Source organism: Tripterygium wilfordii, chromosome 8 (assembly GCF_013401445.1).
Source record: "Tripterygium wilfordii isolate XIE 37 chromosome 8, ASM1340144v1, whole genome shotgun sequence".
Classification (NCBI taxonomy): domain Eukaryota; kingdom Viridiplantae; phylum Streptophyta; class Magnoliopsida; order Celastrales; family Celastraceae; genus Tripterygium; species Tripterygium wilfordii.
The window spans coordinates 10,742,582-10,765,930 of NC_052239.1; the positions used below are offsets into that span (position 1 = coordinate 10,742,582).

Below are 23,349 nucleotides of genomic sequence, written 5' to 3' on the forward strand. Positions count from 1 at the left end.
ATTAATGAAACAAAAGAGCTCACCCCAAACACAAATGTCGGGTTAAAGAAAGTGGCTTTCCCTTATGCGGTTTTTACATTTTTTAACCCAACTTGGTGCCATCAAAAACCTAATTACTTAATCAGCCTAAACTAATTATCTCCATATATACATATACATATATATATATTTAAATATATGTATGTATGTATGTATGTACCCACATACGTTGTGCATCATCTTGATCATCCAAATGGGGCGAGGGCACAAGTGAATGATTGCGAAGAATTAAATTATTAAGTATCACCTCCATCAAAATGCGGGGATAGCTCAGTTGGGAGAGCGTCAGACTGAAGATCTGAAGGTCGCGTGTTCGATCCACGCTCACCGCAATTTTTTAATTTTTTTAAAAAAATTTATTTTTTGATTAAAAAAAAGTTAACTAATTTACTAATTTGTAACGCAATTTTCTTTTGCAGTCAGGAATTCCACCATTTTGAAGACGATTAGTTAGCAAATTCCATCATTTTGTGGGATTTCTCTTAATTTTTTTAAAACGAATTTATTTTTTGATTAAAAAAAAGTTAACTAATTTACTAATTTGTAACACAATTTTCTTTTGCAGTAAGGAATTCCATCATTTTGAAGACGATTAGTTAGCAAATTCCACCATTTTGTGGGATTTTTCTAAGGCAGCGTCTTTTGGACCCACCTCAACGGATTATCCTCGGACCTATGTATCGTACTTTTAGAATTTTTCCTACACAAGATATATATATATATTGGTGCATTGTGGGAATCTCTCCAAGGCAGGGTCTTTTGGATCCATCTAGACGGAATACCTATTTTTTGATTAAAAAAAAGTTAACTAATTTACTAATTTGTAACCCAATTGCTTTTGCAATCAAGAATTCCACCATTTTGAAGACGATTAGTTAGCAAATTCCACCATTTTGTGGGAATTTCTCTATAAGGCAGCGTCTTTTGGACCCACCTCAACGAAATACCCTTGGACCTATGCATCGCACTTTTAGAATTTTTTTGTGTATTGTGGGAATCTCTAGGCAGGGTTTGGACCCATCTCAGCGGAATACCCTTGGACCCGTGCATCGTACTCTCATAAGTTTTTCTACACGGGATCAGAGTAATTTGCCGACAGTTTTGTCAGGTGTGTGACCCCAAAGTGTTGGCAGAGATTTCGAACCTACAACCCATGAGTTTACATGGAATGCCAGGAACCAATTCGGGCAACCCCTTGTGTTTATACTTTATTACAGTTAAACAAAACAATGCAAGTAAAAGTAGTGATAAGTGTAGTCCTCAACTATTTTGTTTATTTATTCGTCTACATACCACCGTATGGATTGAATATCACTTTAATGGGTATATAAGTATCAAAACTTAAAAACATTGGCTGAACTTGGGGTCTTTCCGAGTTCCACTCTATGAAAGGGTGGGATAGTTCTCACCCCACTTATGACCATTGATTTTAAATTTGATGACATCATAATAGGTCATCTAACTTTAAATCAAGGTGGGATTTCTCCCATCCTTTTATGGGGTGGGATCCGAAAATTTCCCGTTGATCTTAAGTTACCAGTAGACGATCTTAATCATTCATAAACCCTGGATGAATGAATTTCACTTTGATTTTATTCCACTAAAAATGTTGAGCACTTCATAATTGAGAGTTAGGACTCAGGAGTCTACACGCTACACAGCCACTCCACATGATTCAGACCCTAATTGGACTGGCACAATTGTTTTGGTGAGAATAGGGTTAATATATAGTAAATTATAAAAAAAGATACCTTGAATTTTCCAATTTAGACCTCTCATTGCAAAAAGAAAAAAAAATTCCAACGGCGCTGACCCTGAATCCACGCTTAGCTTTACTTGCCTTGACATAAATTTTATATCTATCCTTGGCGACTCCCCTCATATTATATCCTGACTTCGCCTCTAAGTTTCACTAGGGAGCCGGAATTATTTTGTAAAATAAAACCGTGAGAGAGGTATGAATGCCCATAAACATACCGAGCGCGGAGGATAATAGATTGGAGGTAAAAAGGCATCACAGAGGTTAACAGACTACCAAATCAACTTTATTCGAGTTTTTTTTTTTTTTTTTTTGTTTTGTTTAGACAACCTCCTTTTTGGGTTGAACTTCACACCGTGGGCCTGAACAACTCGTTTATGGGCCTAACATAATTACTCGTATGGCATTTATAGGCGATTGGTGCTCCTATCGCATGGGCCCATCAGAAGACTTAAGCATATTCTTTCATTTTATTTTATTCTGTGAGAGAAAAAAAAGGTCGTTTTTTTTTTTTTTTTTTAAAATCAGGCAAAAAAAGGGTCGGTTAGATTTGCCTGATTTGGAACACCTTGCGATATATTTACGATCAGTACACAAACCCTAAAACCTCTGAACAGACTGACAGCACTTCTTAGCCTCCTTTCTCACTCTTTATCTGAGAGCTAGGCCGTCGGGTTGTTCTCCTTCTCCTGTAGTATTTTTGTGTTTTGATTGTGTTATATGTCATAATTTCATACTTTCATCCTTTTATATCGGAATTATAATGTTCTCATTTTGATGTGTTTCTATTCTCCCACTTTCTTTAGCGGATCTTCTTGCGACGAGTGAGCACTCCGATCTATTTAGCCATGGCTCTGGTATGTAATTCAAATCCTTTTTGGAAATTCGATTTATGATTTCCGTGCATAGTTTTTTTATCTATGTATTTTTAGTTGAGTCTTTAATATCTGAAAGGCTTTTATGTTCTTTGCTCATGAGTCATGAACTGGACCTAAAATTTTAAGGAGCACAAGACATGGCCTGTCATTGAGAGGGAATTCTTGGTGAAAATTGGGAATCATATTCGTAACTTCTCTGTAGTCATATGGTGGTCATCATTATCATCATAATTTTACTTGATAGTGGAACAAATGATTTCTACTTGAGAAAATTTAATGCTGGTGATTCTAAATGTTATATTTTTATCTACTTATAGGTGTTGCACTCGTGGGCCTCAAATAGAAATGCTTTCAAGGCTCTAATTGCTGCAGAGTACTCTGGTGTCAAAGTTGAATTGTTCAAGGATTTTGAGATGGGTGTGACAAATAAGACTCCTGAGTTTCTTAAGATGAACCCAATTGGAAAGGTGTGCTATCATATTTGTGAAGTTCTCCATTTGTGGTAATTTAGTGTATTTGTTTTTCCCATAAAAGAGTTTTTCATATGTAGGTCCCCGTGCTGGAAACACCTGATGGCCCTGTCTTTGAGAGCAATGCCATTGCTCGTTATGGTGAGATGAAAGTTTAATTCTTTATTCGGGTTTCCAAAATTTTTGGTAGAGGATTGCAATTTTTACTGACTGTTATTGTATTTAACAGTTACCCGATTGAAGGCAGATAATCCTCTATATGGATCTTCATTGATTGAATATGTAAGTTATATACAAATTCGCTTGCATTGGTTATATACAAATTCATTGCATTTCCACACCTCCAACAAGAAGGGGGACAAAAAGAAAATTGTATAATGCCATCTAGTGCTATACCTGTATTTTTTGGTGCGTTGTAACTTGTATGGCTTTAATGGGAAAGAACAATGTTGATTCGTTATGTCGTCCCTTTGATTGGTACTTAGAGCAACAAAACTCTTTAAGTCTTTTCAAATTTACAATGCGATGTATTTATGTCTTTTTTTTGTATGCATGTATACATATAAAACTCGGGTACTTCCCTAGATGAAACTCGTAAGAAAATGGAATACTCTGTCTTTGAACCGTACTCTTACAATACTGCATAAGTAATAATGTAATATATTATTATACTGCATAGGTTCTTGTGGTATTTCCTTAACTTCGAAGTTTCCTTCATATGTTTGACTTTCTCTATTTCCTTAGGGCTCTTTTTGTACCATGCAATATGTCGAACCAATATTATCAATCTTTTATTTTAACCACCTCCTTTGGTGACTTTTGAGGGCGGTGGCAGCACAATCAATACTTTTGTTTTCTCCTTTTCGATATTAGTGTTATGCATTGTGATAATTTCTCAAAGTCTGTTGTTTCAAAAAAGTATGCTGCTCATTAGTCTCAGACGTTGATAGGTTGCAATTATGTTTGTGATATCACATTTATTGTGTACCGTCATGTTGTGTCTCCTTCCGTTATCAGGGCCTTAATTTTATAAGTCCTTCCACCGCCGTGCATTCACCGGCGGTGTGTCCATCTTTGGTTTGTCATGCATCAACTCCGGCAAACCCTCCGTGGGCCGTGATTCTCAACCAGCCACCTTACAATTATCTCTGGCCTCCTCCGACATTTAATTTGTTAATTGCTTCTTTTATGTGAGACTTTCTGGTTCTTTGTAGATTTGCAGTCTTCTTCTGCTGTTGGTGTTAAGCTTCAATTTGCTCTTTGAAGGTTTTACTGCATAAGCAATTCATAGAGACTTTTTCTTACTCTAAACGATTTTTGTGTTGGAGTTTAAATGGACGCTTACATGCTTGCAACTCCACTTCGGTGGAGTCAGTCAACGACCATCAGTCGTGGTACCATATTGAGTTTGAGAGGGGGTGTTAGAAATTATTAATATAATTTAGTTTCCTAGTCTATGTTGTTGTAGGTTCTTACGGTGTTTCCTTAATTTCTATGTTTCCTTTATCTCTAGGTTTGACTTTTTATCTATTCCTCTATATAAGGGCTTCACTTTTTACCATGCAGCATATATATCAAACCAATATTATCAACCTTTTATTTTAATACATTTCATAATCAAAATGAATGAATTTTGTTCTTCTCGTTTCATCATTTCTAGATCATTTCTGTTTGTCTGGTTCCATAAAGGGGGCAAGGTGGTTGATACAAATAACATATTTGAGGTATTAAACTGGCAGATTTAAAGCTCTTAAACCTGTCCAATCCTACAAATTCACTGGTTAATCTTGCCTCTTGTACTGTAGCCAAGTGTTTTGGTGATGATGAATTGATGATGTTGCACAGTGATTCGGTGCCGAATATGAAGTGTCTCATTAGTTTAGCATCATGCCTCTAGTACTAAATCTGCAGTGCCTTAATTTTGTGATGCCTATATGATGAACTTGATTGGATGTCTTTTGAACTACTGTTTTTTTTTTATGGTTTATCATCTTGCAAATTTTATTGGCAGGCCCAAATCGAGCAGTGGATTGATTTTTCATCAATGGAGATCGATACCAACATTGGAAGCTGGTTGTATCCACGACTTGGCTATCGTTTATATCTTCCTGCGGTTAGTTTTCTGCTTTCTTACTGTTTTCTATATCCTATATGTAAAACAATACAAAATCTATGCTGTAATAGTGGCTTCAGTTGACTCATATCTCTGCTTTTGCTCTCTTGTTAATTTTCTAAAGGCTGAGGAAGTTGCAATATCTGCTCTGAAGAGAGGTCTAGGTGCTTTGAACACATATCTATCTTCAAACACGTACCTGGTCGGACATTCTGTGACGTTGGCTGATATTATCATGACATGCAATTTGAAAGATGGCTTCAGCCTATTGATGACTGTGAGCTTTACAAAAGAATTTCCTCATGTTGAGAGATATTTTTGGACTATGGTTAATCAGCCAAATTTCTCTAAGATATTGGGTGAGGTGAAACAAGCAGAATCTGTTCCTCCTGTTCAAAAGTCTACACAGGCAAAAGAACCTGTAAAACCTAAGGCAAAGGAGGAGCCAAAGAAAGAGACCAAAAAGGAAGCCAAGAAAGAACCAGCAAAGCCTAAAGAAGAGGACGGTGCAGAGGAAGAGGCACCGAAGCCCAAGCCAAAGAATCCACTTGATCTTTTGCCTCCTAGTAAGATGATTCTTGATGAATGGAAGAGACTTTATTCAAACACAAAGACCAACTTCCGTGAGGTTGCTATTAAAGGTATTTGCTTCTTAAGCTTGTCAATTTTCTTAAATGTACCAGACCACCAGAAAAATCTTTTAATCTTTTTTTTTGGTTATGTAGACTTGGTATTTTTACCTATGGTATTGGAATTCTATGCTCTGTACATTTCTTGCATTAATTGAGCACTCAGTGTACCTCTTTCATCTCTAACTACCATTGCTTCTCCTGTTTATTTAAGTTAGTAAAGGCTATGCTATATGGATGTATGATGATTGTCGTATCTATTTCTTTTCTACTGTTTTCCCTGTTCTTTCAGCTGTTTCTCCTGTGCTTCTGTTTTTTGCTTTTATCATTGGAGTACATCTTTTCCAATTGTTTGGTTAATTCTAATCCCATTTTTGCTTGCTTTACCAGCCATCCCAAAGGTATGCATCCATCTGCGTCATGGATGTTTCTCTAATAGTTGAACCCCTCCATTGGTTCTTTCTGATAACCATTTCGGCTTGCATGTTTTATAACATTTTCTTGTAGACATTAATTTGAGTTTCATTGGTTGAAAATGCTTGCACCTGTCTGATTGTTCCCATCATTTCAAACCCCTTGATTAAATATAGTTGAAAATCCCACTAACGAATATTGCAGTGGACATTATTTTGCTTAGTGGTTGTTCTTTTTTCTTCACCAACACTGATGTCTCCCCTCTGTTTGTGAATGGTAGTGTTTCATTTATTCCAAGGAAGGGTTTTCATTATGTTGCATTTAGTGGTTTAATGTTAACTTGTGTAAAATTCACTCTCTTTTAAATTGAAGCAGATCACATGGCATCAATTAGTTTTTTTTTGTGTGATTGTGCATATCTATTGTGTCATTGGAAGAAAGATGCACGGTTTATGTTTCATTTCCCTAGCTGTTAATTTTGGTGTCAGTGCCTATCATACTAATTGATGCTGTTGCTACTATTGTGTTGTATTAGTACATTTGAAGGTGAAAGTGTGAATCACTGTTTCAAGTAATTTTGATGAGATATTTAATTACTGGTAACAGACAGGTGGTGTTGGTTGTTTGCGGTTCTTGCTTTCTCTCCCTCCTGAGAATTGGAGGAAAGCACCTACTGACCTACCCTCTTTGTTCAGTTATTAACATATCGTCTTTGGTTCCTCTTGCAGGCTTTTGGGACATGTATGATCCCGAAGGTTACTCACTTTGGTTTTGTGACTACAAGTACAATGACGAGAACACAGTCTCATTTGTGACACTCAACAAGGTTGGCGGCTTCCTGCAGCGCATGGATTTGGCTCGTAAGTATGCTTTTGGGAAGATGCTGGTGATTGGCTCAGGGCCACCCTTTAAGGTGAAGGGCCTGTGGCTCTTCCGTGGACAGGAGATCCCTCAGTTTGTACTTGATGAGTGTTATGATATGGAGCTGTATGAATGGAAGAAGGTTGACATTGCAGACGAGGCACAGAAGGAGCGTGTGAATCAGATGATTGAAGATTTTGAGCCTTTTGAGGGAGAGGCTTTGTTGGATGCCAAGTGCTTCAAGTGAGAAATTTCCTGTCTTGGACTAGTATAACTTTAGCCTTTGGGAGTCTCAAAATGAACTTTGTTTTTGTTTTTTGTTTGTTTGGTTGTGACTGGTAACCATTTTTGTGAAACACCTTGGCATATGATGTTCCTGTTTATCTGAAGTTTATTGGGATACTGTTATTTAAATTATGTTAGACCAGCTGAATTTTCAGTTTAGAGAGTGGTTTGTAGATCATATGGAGCTTTTGATGGCGTTGTGGGGGCATACAAACAAACTCCCTGATACCGAGATCAAGTTATATTTGTGGCAATCTCTTTGTAAAATTGAGAAACCAGTTTTTGTGAAAATGTATTTGGTAATGTATTTTCTGTAAATGGGGGGGATTGCCTTTCATACACTAATATCAATGTGCGCCAATTATGTATACAAGTTACGAGAATCACGAATAGTTCTGATGATACTCGTGTGTGATATCTCATAGAAGTGTGTGATATCTCATAGAAGTCTTGACTCTGATCCTTCATATATCTTCCCTTGTATTAAAAAAATGTACACAAGCTATGGGTCTTTCGTGACCTTGAGGCGAATTGGCCTTTTGTTCTTTATAATGTAAAAAAATTCTATCTACATTTTCCCATGGAAAAAAATAAATCTACATTTAACTTTGGGGTGGAGAGCATCATAATTCATGAGTCTTATTTTGTGATCTTTGTTTTACCACGGATCGTTGGTTGAAATGGTTTGTTTTCTCTAACAAAAAATCGTCGGCGTGAGACAGTGAATTAATCACGTTAATTTTTAGCGCAAGTGGAATGTCGTGAGTTCAATTTACATAGGTATTTTTATTTTTATTATCGTAATTTGCAAGATGTGTTTTTACTCAATCCAGCATATGTAAATGTCACAATGTGTTATCTCCCACACTATTGGGCCTTGGCCTAAGGTCTCAACTAGTCCATGAGATTGCAGGGTCTTCCATGTGGTCTGGAGTGCCTCAGACATAGGTCTCAATTGGTTTTTGGGGTTGCAACGTCCTTCATGTGACCTAGAGTGCCTTGGGCTTAGATCTCAACTGATTCATGGGGGTTGTAGGGTCTTCCATGTGGCCCAAAATTTACCAATCAATCGTCCAGTGGACAAATTGAGTGCTTTCTCTGCTCTATATATGACCTAAATACAGATAGAAAACTGAAAATATTTATGTGTTTGGAAATTAGTTTCCTTTTTTAATTCCTAAAAAGGATTTTCAAACAAATTTTGGAAAAAAAAATGTCCATTTTATTGTGAACAAATCCATTCTAAAAGACCCATTCAAAAATAGAAATTTGGGTCAAAATGACCTAGTTCGGGGGGACACCGGATCTCCAACCTCCGATGGCTGTTCAGGCCAGTCAAAGACATGGGATGTGTAGTGTTTTGACCGAACAACCTTTCTGATGTGGTGGCGTGAAAACAAAACCTTACCTAAGATATATATATATATAAAGGAAAATGCATTGTGTCGCGTGATTGTCACGTGACAGATTTTTTGGTGGAAATGTTTTTTAAATGAAGGTGGTTAAGCTTTAATATGATTTTAAATTTGCTTAAGCGTGTTTAATAGAAGTTGATGGTTGGAGTGCTTTGACGACGTGCTAAAGCTGGGGGAAGGGGAAGAATTTCAATGACTTAATATTGCTCGCCTAACCGTACAGAAAAATTCGTTCTTTGCCATTTTTGAATCTTGGACGTACGTAGACATACACAGAGATGATTAGTGGATCTCCATGGCCTCGAAGATATCTTCAGCAGCTCCGCATCCTCTTCTTCTCCCTCTCTCTGCAACTTATTTCAGGTCCGTCTCCCTTCTATCGCTATACATTCTGTATCTAAAGGTTGTACTTCTGCGGTACACTCGATTTTCTTTTCTTATTATCTAAATAAGACGTGATTGTGGAATTACCTAATTGCTGTAGAGGATCTTCTTAGAATAACGCGCTAGGTTAGGTTTTGAGGCAACGAAGAATTCTGATGTTTTTTGGGGGGCATGTTGAATTCTCCAATCAATAAATTCTAAGATTTCTTTTTTTTAGGGCCTGGGATCCAATAGATTTCACCAATCCCACCTCTGTTCCTTTAAAAAAACTTGATTTTGGGGTTTTCCAATCGTGTTACCTCACATCATATTAATCTTGGGTTTCTAAATATCTTATAAGCATAATTCAGAATTTCTCCCTACTGTTCAAAAATTCTCTACAGCTGCATTGAATTTGAGATGAGATCTTTTTATGATAAAACGGCTGACAACTTTTATCTTTAAAGGCTTAGCGAAAGATCCATCAAGTCCCACAGATACAAACAAGGCTGCAAGTCACAATGCATCAAGTACCTCTGTTGGGCTTAGGGTGTTGATCATTTTTCTCGGTTTAGTTGCAATTGTCGCATTTGCTGTGTTATTATTCAAGATATGGCAAAAGAAGAAGAGAGAACAGCAGCAGGCCCGCCTTTTGAAGTTGTTTGAAGATGATGATGAGCTTGAGGTTGAACTTGGCTTACGTGACTGAAATACTGCCTTTTGTTTCCTCTACCGTGTATAATTTTGACCTCCACTTTGTGATTGTTGTTGTTTGTATACAAGTCGTTGTTGTCTTTTTGTTAGGTTGTCCTAAAATAATTATAATTCGTTTGTCAAACATATCTTACTTTGTTTGTGTATATTCTATATGAATTAGTGGTCTAAAGCTACAAAAATTTTGTTTTCTGGAGAATCCATTTGTTTCACATTTATTTTTCTGTGCACTGAACGTTATCATAAACTGCTTAGAAATCACATGCTCAGTACTAAAGCATAATATTGACAAGGAATTGACAAATGATGATCTAAACTAACTCCGATTACAGATGGTCAGTGGGAATATCGCGATGGATATTGGTTTGGGATTTTGAATGAGTCTGCAAAAAAATTTTCATTACCGTATTTGGATCTAAACTAACTCTTATTACAGATAGTCAGTGGGAATAGCGCAATGGATGTTGGTTTGGGATTTGAAAGAGTCTCAAAAAATGTTTTGATATCTAGAAAGGTGTAATTTATAGAGATCTATAATTTGAGTGTCTGTGTTCTGAGAGGTACATACTTTAGTTGTGGATTCAGTCTTTTCTTGCAGAGAGCAGGTAAAGGGAGATTCTTTTGGGGATTTGGTTCTGGAGTCATGCTTAGAACTGTTTGAATGAAGTTTTTGGATTCTTATTGGATGTAGGAATACATATGTGATGTTCTATTTTATTGGTGTGATGACTGGAAGGTTCAGTTTGGAAGAATTTATTGGTAAAGTTATCATGTTTTTGCTTAGAAGGTAAGCAGATGTGGAATCAAATAAGATGGTTCTGTAAATATCAATGTGGCTGATAGTTGTCATGGGGAGGTTCTGCTTGGAGTTCTATAGGAATCCAGAGAGTTGGATGAGTGTAGTTTGTTGCTGGCAAGGCGAGGCTCATTTGAAGCTTAAATTTAGTATGGAGTGCATGTACAATGATTGTTTGGTGCAAATCTTGTTCTTTGGATTCACAAGGGGGTGAAGAAGAGTCTGTGCTTAAAAATTTCTGTGAGAAGCTGACTTTGTTTAAGGTGTTGTTGGTGCACGGTAAGATGGCAGAGCCACTTGACGTTATAATGGGAGTTCCTTTGGGATCTCTTCAGATGATTGATAAAGCAGCAGAAACACAGATTTCTCTTTTGATGGTTCTCAGGGTTCTGCATAATCTTAGAGCTTCTCAAGTTGATGTTGCCAAATGCTCTCTTTTTCTTCTAGCTTTTAATATTTTGATGACCAAAGACCTGCAAACTTTGTATATTCCCTATCTCATCTGGGATTTGGCAGCACACTCCTTATAAATATCAGACGCTTCAAAAGTATAAGCGCTCTTCTAGACATCTATATTTAAGATGATAGTGTGAGTAATGAATTTAAAGCACACAAAAGGAGTTTCAGCATCCATACGTCTCAACAGTGTGGATAGTTGTAGTCCCTCTGTTTACATATCAGCTAGTAATAAGTGTGGCGCCAACACCGAGTAATATATTTGACACCGAAATCTCAGTTTCAGGTTTGGATAACGATTTTAATTGTGGTTTTCTTGAATTTGAAAAGCTCTTTGCAGATTATCTCTATCTCTATGTGCACACGTTTGTGTGTGCATCGTGCGTAAAGGTTAGGGAGTACACATTTCTTGAATTTGATAATGCTCAGCTTGCTAATATCATAGATGTTTGAGTTGCTGGGAGGGAGGGTAGTGGCATCCAATGATATTAAGGTAGCTTTGATGTATGATTATCTTTTGTACCCCTGTTACTGACGTTATGCTGGTAGTTTGTTCAGTATATCATATATGCAGCTAAATCTTTGCTTTCTTTGGTTTTTGTTTCTGTGCTTCTTTATCGATGTCAATGTATGGAAATGGTTGCTTGTGGCTTCACCCTAGTGAACTTTTCTGTTGTCATAACCAGTGGCTGTCTTTTTCAATGGTTTGATAGCCAATGCTCATTTTTTGCTCTCTCTCCTCATGTTCCTTGTTGCTTATTGGCTGATTGATCGATTTGATATGTTTAGGCTTGAAACATATGATGGGATCATAGGCAAGGTAGTTAAAATTGCGATTTTGATCATTAAATCGTACGATTTTACGATCATACCTATAGAAACCTAGTTAAATAGCAGTGGAATCGTAAGGGTTGTAAAATCGCACAAAATCACATAAAATCGTGAGTAAAATCATTAAAATCGGTAAAATCGCGAGTAAAATCGTTAAAATCTGTTGCAATTGTTTGTATTTCTTTTTTCCTTTTTTAATTTTAATGTAGTTTAAGATACGTATTTGAGTGTAAAGGGACCCTGTCGGACCAAAATAAAAAAAAAATATATGGTTCAGAAATATATCCAATAACTTTTATGTTATTTTTGGAACATTATTGAGAATTATTCTTAATTTTACATGGTATGTAAACTCTTAAGATTTTACTTTTCGATTTTACGATTCCGATTTTACACCCCTTCTCCGATTCCGATTCGATTTTACGATTTAACTACCTTGATCATAGGACACCCTTATAATGTGTTACACTGTTGGCTTTACCTAATGGCTAATATGTTCTCAAAGGCTCAAATATATTGTCTTTCAATCTTTGATTTGTTATTCAGGTCCCTGATTTTAATCGCTTGCATATGATTAGATTGAATGCTTCTACTTTCAAATGCTGTATTTCCCTTTTTTGGGTTTGAGGATGCTATTATAGCATTTGTTCTGTCTTTTTATGATATTTGGGAGGAAGAAAGACACTTGAAAGAAGTGCATACATTTGGCTTTTATAGTATGCTGGACCATCTCCAAATGTGCGTTTTTCATTTTGACCTGGTGATGATCAGACTGAGGAGTATATTTGTTTTACTTTGTTGCTTAGCTAAAGTTTATTGAAGTTTCTTTTCATATCTGGTATTACAGATCTAATACCATACTCTGCCTGCCATTTAAGACTCTTTAAGGGATGATTAGTGCTATATTTAGGATTTGTGTCCGTCCGTCCATTTTTCACTTCACAGCTTTTTCCCTGCTGTTGTTTGAATAATGGAGATGTAGATGACTAGCACTGAATTTATCATTTATTGCTTCAACAACAGGATGCATTGTGTATGGTATATTGTATTTCAAGGATAGTAAATTCATATGCCAATTCTGGTAATGGTAGGTATTTGCCATGGCTTACGTAGGGTGGTGGTGGTCCAAGTATGTCATTTAGACAGATGAGCTTGTAACTTTCGTCAAGCACCACCTCCTATGGCACTGATTAATGGTGATGGTTTTTCTCTGGTTATGGTTACTAGATCCACTAGTTTGTTTGGAAATTGCAGGCACTCTCTGAAGGCTAAACCATTTTGAGGTAACTCAACATTCATCCTAGTCTGGTCCTGGTTTTGCTAAAGCTCAAGGGCTCATTGCAGACTTAATTGAATATTTCTGCAATATAAGCAGCAGACTTAGTTGAATATTTCTGCAAAGTATTTTTATAAAGAATTCCTATTTGATTTCTTGTGCTGGGAAACTATTTTTGCATTTGAGTTCTGGTTGAAAGGTTGATTGGATTCTCTGCCCTAGTCAGTCAACAGTCAACAGTCAATTATGGGCACAGGCAATGCCAATGCATGTACTTTGTCAAGATTGACATGGAGGAGATGTGTACTGTCAAATAATTATGCTATTATTTATTTCAAAATTCTTCAAAAATATAATCTTATTGGTTATATTTGGATTTGGATTTCTCATGGTAAAACTTTAGTCACACCCCTACATTTACTAAAGACACCCCGTCAACTGATTTTTATAAGGGATGATTAACTTAAATTGGGGTGTTTTTAATAAACTTAGGGGTGTGACTAAAGTTTACCTTTCTCATGCTAAAGCCTTAAAATCAAGGAACTATGACTTTAGGACTGTTCTTGGGTCCCTAGAGGCCTTAGACAGATTGTGTGTAAAACATTGCCTAGTGGTTTTTGATTAACGTGCCTAATGCTATTAGGATTTCAAAGATTTTCTGGACGTACAATAGAGAGAGAGAGACGGGAACGCGATTGATTTCTAAGATCGTTTTTGACTTGGCGCCGACCTTTTACAAGTTAATCTTGATAAGACTCCCACAGACGATCTTTTTTTATACGAGGCCTTGAGTAACGTGACATTAAGAATGTGTTTGGATTGAAGGATGTGGGGGAGGGGAGGGGAAGGGAAGAACATATTTTTTTGATGCGAGGCCCTTAGTAATGTGACATTAAGAATGTACGTGATATTAAGGAAGGGAGAGAAGGGAAGGGAGAGTACTTTTTCCTCTCTCATGTTTGGATAGATAAAAAAATATTTTGGAAGGAAACTGATTTTCCTTTCTCTTCTATTCCTCCAAATCCTTCAATCCAAACACATTCTCCGTTCTAGGATCAAGAATCTCCTTGGTAGAAAGAAGCTCTGCAGGAACTTTGCGGAGCTTTTGTGTGAGAGAGAGTTAGCTTAAAGAGTGAATCATGAGAAGGATTGGAGAAACTAAAGGCTTCATGATAGTGGGAAATGACTAGGCAATTGGACCACTAGATATAATGGTCCTTACATTACCACCTATAGAATGAATTCTAAATCAACCATTCTACATTGATATGGAGAGATATTCCCATTCTTGCTAAGATCTTGAACATATCAAACTGAATTGGGATTCCTTGTCCAAAAAAGAAGAGAATTGTTGGTCCTACTTGTGAAAATGAAGGCCAAAGGTAATATAATAACAAGCAATTACGTGAAGGAATAGACACAACAAATCTCAATTTAAAAAGCTTAACCAAATTTAATTCTTATGTGCATGCTGTTAAAGATAAAACGTAACATATCGGAAAATTAAGGGAAAGTAAAGTACTTTAAAAGTCAAGATCCAATGCCTCTCAATTGTAGATGACTCTTTTAATGATAAAACCGTACGAATTTTGAGTCCCAAAACAGATTATATGTACCACTACAAATTGTTTGGGTTGTATTTTTTTTATATGATATCCCAAAGTTAATGCTTTATATCTCTACAAGTTGTTTGAGTTGGATTTTCTTACACAAACATTTTTTTTCCTAACAAGAGTATCCGAGACTTTGCCTCGATTGATCTATTGGATATGCATAGAATGTCATCAATGCTTTAATAATTTCATGTGGAAGTAACATCAATATCCCAAATGTTTAATTAAATTGATGCAAGTTAACCAACCAATATTTTTTATGGTAGGCATGCATGCATATATATATATAGACATACATATGTTTCAACTTCAACTTGAACACCCGAGCCACTAATAGTATTGGTAAGGATGGTATCACCCTGCTGATCAGGGTTCAAATCTCCTATCTCCTGTTTCAAAAAAAAAAAATCAATATCCGAAGAAATAATGTAATTAACTTGGAATTCCAGAGAGTTTCCAATTCCAAATAAGCATGGGTGTGTGAGGTTCTTTGTTGCATGTATATGCCAAGTTAACTAATCTAATTGATTTCATTTGTCACCACAACATCAACAGATTTACTTTCAACCGTTCTATCCAATCTCAGTCTCAATCTATGTTGACCAAACATGGATCAAGCCCTATATATATATCAAGTAAAAGCTTGATCAAACATAATATATACCTAACCAAAATTAGCCTAGGCAGCTCTTCCCTCTCATACCAAAATCACACATTTCTCAAGTAGTTTTTTCTGGGTAACCGAGAACACCACCATACAAGCTTGTCTTTTAGACACCGATATGGGTCTAAACTTGGGCCGTCAGGCCAGCATGTACATAAGTTTTCTACCTAAAGACATAGTAAATTGAGTCAAATCTTAGTGCGTGGCCACAAAAATATTGCTTCCAGTAGGAATCAAACTCAGAAACTTCTGAGTGTACATATGGTTTGACCCCCCACATTTCTCAATTAGCCTCTTCTACTTAATCAATAAATGATATGTATTTTCCTTTGTTTGTGTCAATAACAACAAAATTAAATCCAGGCATCAAATATTCAAATAGCTAGCAAGTCTTAATCCAAAAGCAAATGACTATGAATATGAAAACAAGTTCCAAAAATCGACTAAATTCAACAAACCAAGAATTGACTTACAAGTCTAATTAACAAGTCTTTGTGTAAGTATCTGAAAAAAAAAAAACCAAATGGTAGTTCACACATATGTGGATCGCATCAAACCCTAAATCACTTAGGTGATACTTTAGTGGTGAATCTTTCTAGGGTCAAACCGTATGAATTTGGAAGGTCCTGAGTTTGATTCCCACTGGTAGCAATATCCTTATGACCAAGCGCTGGCCTCTAGCCCAACTTACCATGTTATCAGGTCGAAAATTTATGTGCGCGCAGGTCTGATGACCCGAGTTTAGACCATATCAGATGTTCAAATGACAAATTTATATATATAATATTGTTCTCAGTTAAAAAAAATCGCACCAAACCCTATCCTATATATGAAGCCATAAATCTCTGAATTGCCCATTGCCTAAAGAAAACAAAGTGAAACAAGTATATATATATATATATAAAGGCATTACCTTTAGATTATAGAAGGGAGGGCAAGATAGTAAATACAAATTAATGAGTTTATAAATAAGAAGTGAAACAAATATTGCCATATATGGCTCAAATTCAGACCTGCAAAGCTGTTTAATTTAGCTAAAACTACAACGTCTTCTACTCATTTTTGTACAAAAACAATTCCCAATTCACTTTCACTACTACTACTCTCTCTCTCTCTCTCTCTCTCTCTCTCTCTCAAAATTGGTTGATCTTCTCTCCATCACTATCTCAGTCCAGTATAAGCTAGATAAACAAAGCAAGAGCTATAAATACACATAGAAAGAAAGAAAGAGAGAAGTGTAGACAGTTTTGGGTTTCCTTTGGGATTCTAAATTTTCTGAAAGCTGAAGTTAACCGGAGAGATCTCCAAATCCCAGGTCCGTTTTTGTTTTTGTGTCTCTTTTCTTTCTCATCTTTTAAAGAAACAAAAAATACATTTTATCATATATAGTTAGATTTTATAAATAGATATATATATATATATATACGTATGTATGTATATACATGCTTCAAGTTAGTTTCAATGTATGTATATGTAGACTCAAATACAAAATGCAAATCTATTTTTGCGTATAGAGAAGATTTTTCTTAGATCTGGATATCCAGTGAAACGGCTAGAATCTTTGCTTCACTTAATTTTCTTCATTTTTTTTTCCATTTCTTCTTGTCAGAACCCATCTCCAGATTTGCTAGGTTTCATTGTGTTAATGATTAGTACATGCATTTTGTCTATTTGGGTGTGTTATGAGTTCATCAATTTTTAATTTTGACATTGCTTTTATGTTTTAATTAACTATTTCTTCCCATAAATGGTTTAACCTAATGAGACATAAATTTATTTTCCCATGGGTTTCTATTATCATGAGCTTCTCTGTTTGATGTCCAAGATCTTCAACCTTCACTCTCTCAAGCCGCTGAACAATGACCTTTTTACAAACAAAAAACACACACATGAAGAGAGAGAGAGAGAGATGATATGGTATACAAAACCTTAATATGCATACAGCTTTTTCATTTGTCTTTTTTGATTGAACTCCCAGTGTGCATGATAGATCTCCTTTCAACTTTTTCTGATTCTTTGATTCAATATCCATGATTTTTTCCTTTATTTTTCTCACAAATTTCTGACAATGAGTAACACTGTAAATTTTTTTTTTTCACTTTTCTTTGCTTCAGCCTCTGAAAACATTAAGATTTCCTGGCTCTCACAGGTCCATGAAAGGAAACCTAATTGTTTCTCTCTCTCTCTCTCTCTCTCTGGTTCAAATTTCAATTCCCTAGCTTGTGAAACTTCTCTTCTACTATTTCCCATATAAAATTTTCAAAATTATTGCTTTATATAAATTTGTTTTTGATGAATAAGATGTGATTTCCTCATATGGGTTGAAGGGATCGACTAATTGTGTTGAGGTTTGTATTAATGGATAGAAAGAAAGATCCATGGGGCGAGGAAAGATTGAGATAAAGAGGATTGAGAACACAACCAACCGTCAAGTGACCTTCTGCAAGAGAAGGAATGGACTTCTCAAAAAGGCTTATGAACTATCAGTTCTCTGTGATGCTGAAGTTGCACTCATTGTCTTCTCTAGTCGCGGCCGCCTCTACGAGTACTCTAACAGCAAGTAATTCTTTCTTTTTTTTACTTTGTTTTCCATTGCTGAATGATCAACCATATCATAGCATCCTTTGTATTTGATGTTGTTGGGTTAAAGTGTTTGGAAAAAAAATTATGATGTGTTAGAAGTCTTGGTGTCTAACCCATGAAGAAGAATTACTAAGTTGTTCTTTGACATAGTCTTTTTTTTACTTCATGTACTAATTACAGTTAATTAATAGATGAGGGAACTATATATATATATGTATGTATGTATGTATGTATTAATGTATGTATGAGATTACATACTAGTTAGCTTTTAGGTCTAGTTATTGAAAGATAGAATTGTTGTTAATTTGTGTATATATTCATGTGTCTATAACTTGGAGAGTATATATATAACATGTATTTGTGCAAACAGTCTAGTTACTATATATTTTTGCTACCCTATATTTCAAATGTCAATGAAAAAATACATTAATTTGTTTTTGTGAATTTCAATGAAGGAATTATTGCCACCAGAAGAAAAAAGAAAATTGTGGAATTTTCTTGGCCTTCTTGATAAAAATGTTGTAATTAGGAGTGATGAGAACTACTGCCTTTTGAAAATAAAAATGACTTGGCTTCTTTTAGTCCACTCGACAACAAGAACAAGAAAAAATACAAATTTTCTTTGAGTTCAGATGATCCAACTTTGTAGCAATAAACTTGCACCAATTTGAATGTCTGTAGACCCTAGTTAGTTGTCATTTCAATTTTCCTTTCTAGTGTTGCAAAGCTTGACAAAATGTAGTACACGAAACAATATATATAATATAGGCCAAAAGGGTTTCTTTTGTGTAGTTCCTCTTGTATTAATATATGTATTATTTTGGGGTGAAATACGCTCGACGTGTGGGTGCCACGACGTTCGACGTATGGATCAAAGTTTAACGTAAAGTATTTTATATTTATTTCATGAAATGTTTCTGCCTCCCCCACTAGAGCCCATGACTTCGTGGAGGTGGGGAAATGAGTACCCAAATACTTAGTTACCACAATTTTAGTATTTTGTTTCCTCTTCTAGTATTCAAAGCCTCCAATATCTTTTGTTTGTCCTTATTGGGTCATCAGAAAAATTGAATTATAGTGCCTGCCTTCTTTGATTGGTTTTATTTCAATCTCTAATTGAAGTCCAATAGTTTTTAAATAATTATACTCTTATATATATATCCAATAGTTTTAAATAATTAGTCTTCATACATAATGTTTTAAAACTGTGTTTTGAAATTGGTGCTAGCTTAAATACTTTCTGGACTTGTGTACAGTTGTTTTTCTTTCCCCTTTTGGACCAAACAAAAGGTGAAGTTTTTCTGAGTTTGACCAACAAAAAACATTATATCTATATTAATAGCAAAGAGAAACTCACAGTTCCATTGACAATTTGACCATGCACCTTTGTTGGAAGAAAAAGACTTCCATCATTTTGATTGGATTCAGCTCCAACTGAGCTCTCTTTTTTGCACCAATTAGGGTCTGTCTAACCTTGTGGGATGCACTCTTTCTGAGTCTTTTAGGTTCCTTTTTCTATGTCATAATTCACGACAAATTGTAGATTCAAGGGCATGCATGAGTAGCCTAGTACATAGAAATGGCCTTTTTTTTTTAATCTCTTACTGATCCTTTCCCAATAAACCCTTCTTGACAAGTGATTTCAATTGATACTATATGAAACCCATTTCTAGCTTTGAGTACTGGCTATATCAATCCCATATCTTGTCTTTATTCACTAGTAATTAAAATTTTAAAAAGTTCAGTACTTCTTGTTTATTTTTCTTCAGGCAGCATATTGTACTTAATTAGCTAGCTAGGTTGTGACACTTCTTTAATTCTCATGATCAATAACAAGAAAAATAATGCTTTTAACCTTAGATTTTTAAATTTGCTCTTAGCGGTATTAACCAGTTATAGGTATTATCCGTTCTAGGACTAAGACCCACATATAATTTTGTACTTAAAAGGTCCTCACAGTTGAAAGAGATTTCATCTTTATTTATAAACCACATCGGTGACTATCTTACATAAAGCTTATGTAGAATACAAGTCTTAACAATGTTTTTGTTCCAACAACAATTAAGGAGCATATTAGAAAATACTTACAAGAAAATGCATATCCTTCAATCTCAAAACTTGAACCTTGAAATCAAAACGATTTATGCATGGTTAGATATACATTGTCTGAATTTATATGCGATTACATCTGTAACAGTATTTTAAAAATCCTTTCCTCTTGAGTTTCTTTTGCCATCATCAGCTTAATTTGGCAACTTCCCATGCACACTTTTTGTTTGTAGCATTTTAGTGAAAGAAGATCCAAAATCTTTTTTTTAGTATCAGTTTTCTTCAACTAAGAAGTGAAACTTTGAGTGGCTTTTTCTGGCATTTTCTATTACTATTCTTAGGTTAAATGATAAGAGAGAGAGAGAGAGAGAGTAAAACAGTCTTCATTTCATTGATAGAAAGTAGAAGATGTACTAGTTTGATACTTTTCATTTACTTTGAATACTTGTGACCTTTATCACCTAGATCCGGGGAGGACTAGTGCACTATGAACTGGTTCCTCAACCGGTGCACTTAAAAATTTTAGAAAATTTTTAAAAAATCATAAATGTGTAGTATTTAGCATAACGAATATAATGATAAATTTTTTGTTCGAAACAAAAATCTCTTTATAACTTATTGGATTTCAGTCCATGATACTTTTCATTTACTTAATTAATTTATGAAGTTTTGGTATTTTTGAATCTCTTTATAACATATATATAGATTTAACTATAATCTGGTTTTGGTACATGCAGCATAAGATCAACCATAGAGAGGTACAAGAAGGCATGCTCAGATAGTAGTAATTCAAACTCTGTTAGAGAAATCAATGCCCAGGTACCCCATTCTTTCTTTCATCTAGCTAGCTTTTTAAAATTAATTTAGGGTTACATCCTAGCTAGAAGTAATTATTCCATAAACTCTAGAAAAGCTATAATATTATAGAGCTAGGATTAACAATCAGAAAATTTGCTAAACCATCACTAATTAGTTATACAGTTATACTGATGCAGATGGAAATGGTTATCTTAAACATTTTATTTTGATATTTTAATAAGTCAATTGTTTGTTAAACAATTACATTTTTAGGAGTCAAGTATTCCTTTTAATTATTTGTTTATCGTGGTTTACAGTTTGATTAAAATTTCTATATTTAAGAATTGTAACATCTTATGAGAGAGACATTTTTTGGATTGAATACAATGACATAGACTAGCCGTTTTAGAATTCCAACTTCTTTGGTATTCCCTACTAAGTGTTGAAGTTTTAAATTTGATATTTGTGATCGAATAAACAGATTTAAGTATAACGTTTCTTTCATCACGTTGCCCTACATTATATATATATATCATTACAATTTTTTTTGTACATAATATATATGTGCAAGTCTACACAATTATCAATCACATATGTCATGGTTGTGAAGTACAATAATTAGCTTGCTAGCTAGTTTCATTTGAAGTCAATATTATACTCACCTCTGCCTTGTTAACTAATATCTATGTTGTATGTGTGTGTATATATATATATATATATATATGGATTGAATGTAGTATTTTCAACAAGAATCAGCAAAGCTTCGGCAACAGATTCAAATGCTACAAAATTCTAACAGGTATTAATTAGTTAATTATATAATAGTAGGTGTCTAAATGCCATGGTAGTAGTAGTAGTCAAAATAATTAAAGATAATTAATGTCAGACAAATTAATATTTTGCTATATATATATACTCTAACATATAGTTTTCCCTTTGAATTGGTTCAAGGCACTTAAATGGTGAATCTTTGAGCTCCCTAACTGTGAAGGAGCTGAAGCAGCTGGAGAACAGACTTGAAAGAGGAATTAGTAGAATCAGGTCAAAGAAGGTTCGTACACATTGCAGAACCAACTCCAAGAAAAAAAATATTACATATAAATTAGTGGAATATATATATATATATATAGTTTTCCACTATTTTAATATGATTTAATGCCTGTTCTCATCTCCTGGAACAGCATGAGACGTTGCTTGCTGAAATTGAGTACTTGCAGAAAAGGGTAATCACTGTCTTCCCACAATAACTTTTAATTTGTTATATATATATATATGATTTCTGATGAAAGCCTGATTATGTAGGAGGTTGAGATGGAAAATGAGAGTGTTTATCTTCGAACTAAGGTATATATATGAGCAATTGATTTATCAACTTCACTATCTGCATCATCTTGCATTGTATACATATATATATGTATACATATTATATATACTCTGTGAAAATCATCAGATAGCAGAAATAGAGAGGCTTCAGCAGCAAGCAAACATGGTGACAGGCCCAGAACTGAACGCAATCCAAGCGTTGGCGTTGCGCAATTTCTTCAATCCAAACATGCTTGAGACTCCAGGAACTGGCTTCTCTCATCCTGACAAGAAGATACTCCATCTTGGGTAATCTCTCATCATCATCTCTTGATGAGTTTGACATTAAAGAGTAGCTGTGCAATGTTATATATATATATATTCTCACCTCCATTGTCTTTGTTCCTTGCAGGTGAAGCACTGGAGAAAATGGTGGTATGCCATGGTGATAATAATATTATTAGTTGGAATTAATAAGCATAATGTCTTTGTACTATGAATTTGTGATTTGAATTTCCAAGGATAAATTGGAATAAGTGTTCATTTTGAAGTGGCAAGATGATTTGAGATGTGTAAGTGGAAAAGTTTTTGTGAGACTTTTATGTAATAACTAAATCACCTGTTAATCATTGTTCAACTAGTGTGTTTGATCATATGTGTACTATTACCCAAACAAGTTGTAGTGGTATATATTGTTCATTCCGGATCCACACGATTTTGTCTTTAAAAGGGACTTCCAATAATTTATAGGTGTTGAATCTTAACTTATAAATTACTTTGTTTTCTTTCAACTTTCCGATGTGTGACATTTTATCGTAATATTCCTCCGCACTGGTTAGCTCATGTTACGCAAGCCACAACAAAGTGGACTATTCGGGGTAGGGTTCTTGTGGTACCCACTATCTTGTGGGTGGTCTATCTATAAGAACATCCAACATGCCCAACATGTAACTCAAATGGGGGAGGTAAGTAAACCCGACATCATAGCTGGGTATTGATATGATATCATGTAATGTAAGAAAATCCAACCATTGTTCGTAG

At 35.0% G+C, this 23,349-nt stretch overlaps 3 protein-coding genes and 1 non-coding gene across 6 annotated transcripts; all 4 read left to right on the forward strand.

Moving 5' to 3' along the window:
- The first annotated feature begins 298 nt into the window (after positions 1-298).
- TRNAF-GAA lies at positions 299-371 on the forward strand. The gene has a single exon. It is a non-coding gene; the product is annotated as a tRNA-Phe (tRNA).
- Positions 372-2,341: 1,970 nt separating this feature from the next.
- On the forward strand, positions 2,342-7,623 carry LOC120004146 (elongation factor 1-gamma 2-like). Of its 2 annotated transcripts, none has more exons than XM_038853414.1 (8): positions 2,342-2,489; positions 2,605-2,655; positions 2,994-3,143; positions 3,227-3,287; positions 3,376-3,428; positions 5,158-5,259; positions 5,384-5,900; positions 7,031-7,623. In XM_038853414.1, exons 2-8 carry the CDS (start codon positions 2,647-2,649, stop codon positions 7,408-7,410), a joined length of 1,272 nt encoding a protein of 423 aa, XP_038709342.1. In that variant the 5' UTR covers positions 2,342-2,489; positions 2,605-2,646; the 3' UTR covers positions 7,411-7,623. The 2 variants fall into 2 exon arrangements, with proteins under 2 accessions (XP_038709342.1, XP_038709341.1); XM_038853413.1 differs by having other exon boundaries at positions 2,360-2,472; positions 7,031-7,410.
- Positions 7,624-8,985: 1,362 nt separating this feature from the next.
- LOC120004232 lies at positions 8,986-10,139 on the forward strand. Its single transcript, XM_038853506.1, has 2 exons — positions 8,986-9,226; positions 9,694-10,139. The coding sequence occupies exons 1-2, from the start codon at positions 9,142-9,144 to the stop codon at positions 9,933-9,935; spliced, it is 327 nt and encodes a 108-aa protein (XP_038709434.1). The 5' UTR covers positions 8,986-9,141; the 3' UTR covers positions 9,936-10,139.
- A 6,568-nt stretch (positions 10,140-16,707) lies between these two features.
- Positions 16,708-23,014, forward strand: LOC120004422 (agamous-like MADS-box protein AGL11). Of its 2 annotated transcripts, XM_038853771.1 has the most exons (9): positions 16,712-16,891; positions 17,943-18,136; positions 20,946-21,027; positions 21,744-21,805; positions 21,958-22,057; positions 22,188-22,229; positions 22,309-22,350; positions 22,457-22,617; positions 22,721-23,014. In XM_038853771.1, exons 2-9 carry the CDS (start codon positions 17,955-17,957, stop codon positions 22,722-22,724), a joined length of 675 nt encoding a protein of 224 aa, XP_038709699.1. In that variant the 5' UTR covers positions 16,712-16,891; positions 17,943-17,954; the 3' UTR covers positions 22,725-23,014. The 2 variants fall into 2 exon arrangements, with proteins under 2 accessions (XP_038709700.1, XP_038709699.1); XM_038853772.1 differs by lacking the exon at positions 22,721-23,014 and having other exon boundaries at positions 16,708-16,891; positions 22,457-22,621.
- Positions 23,015-23,349: the final 335 nt, after the last annotated feature.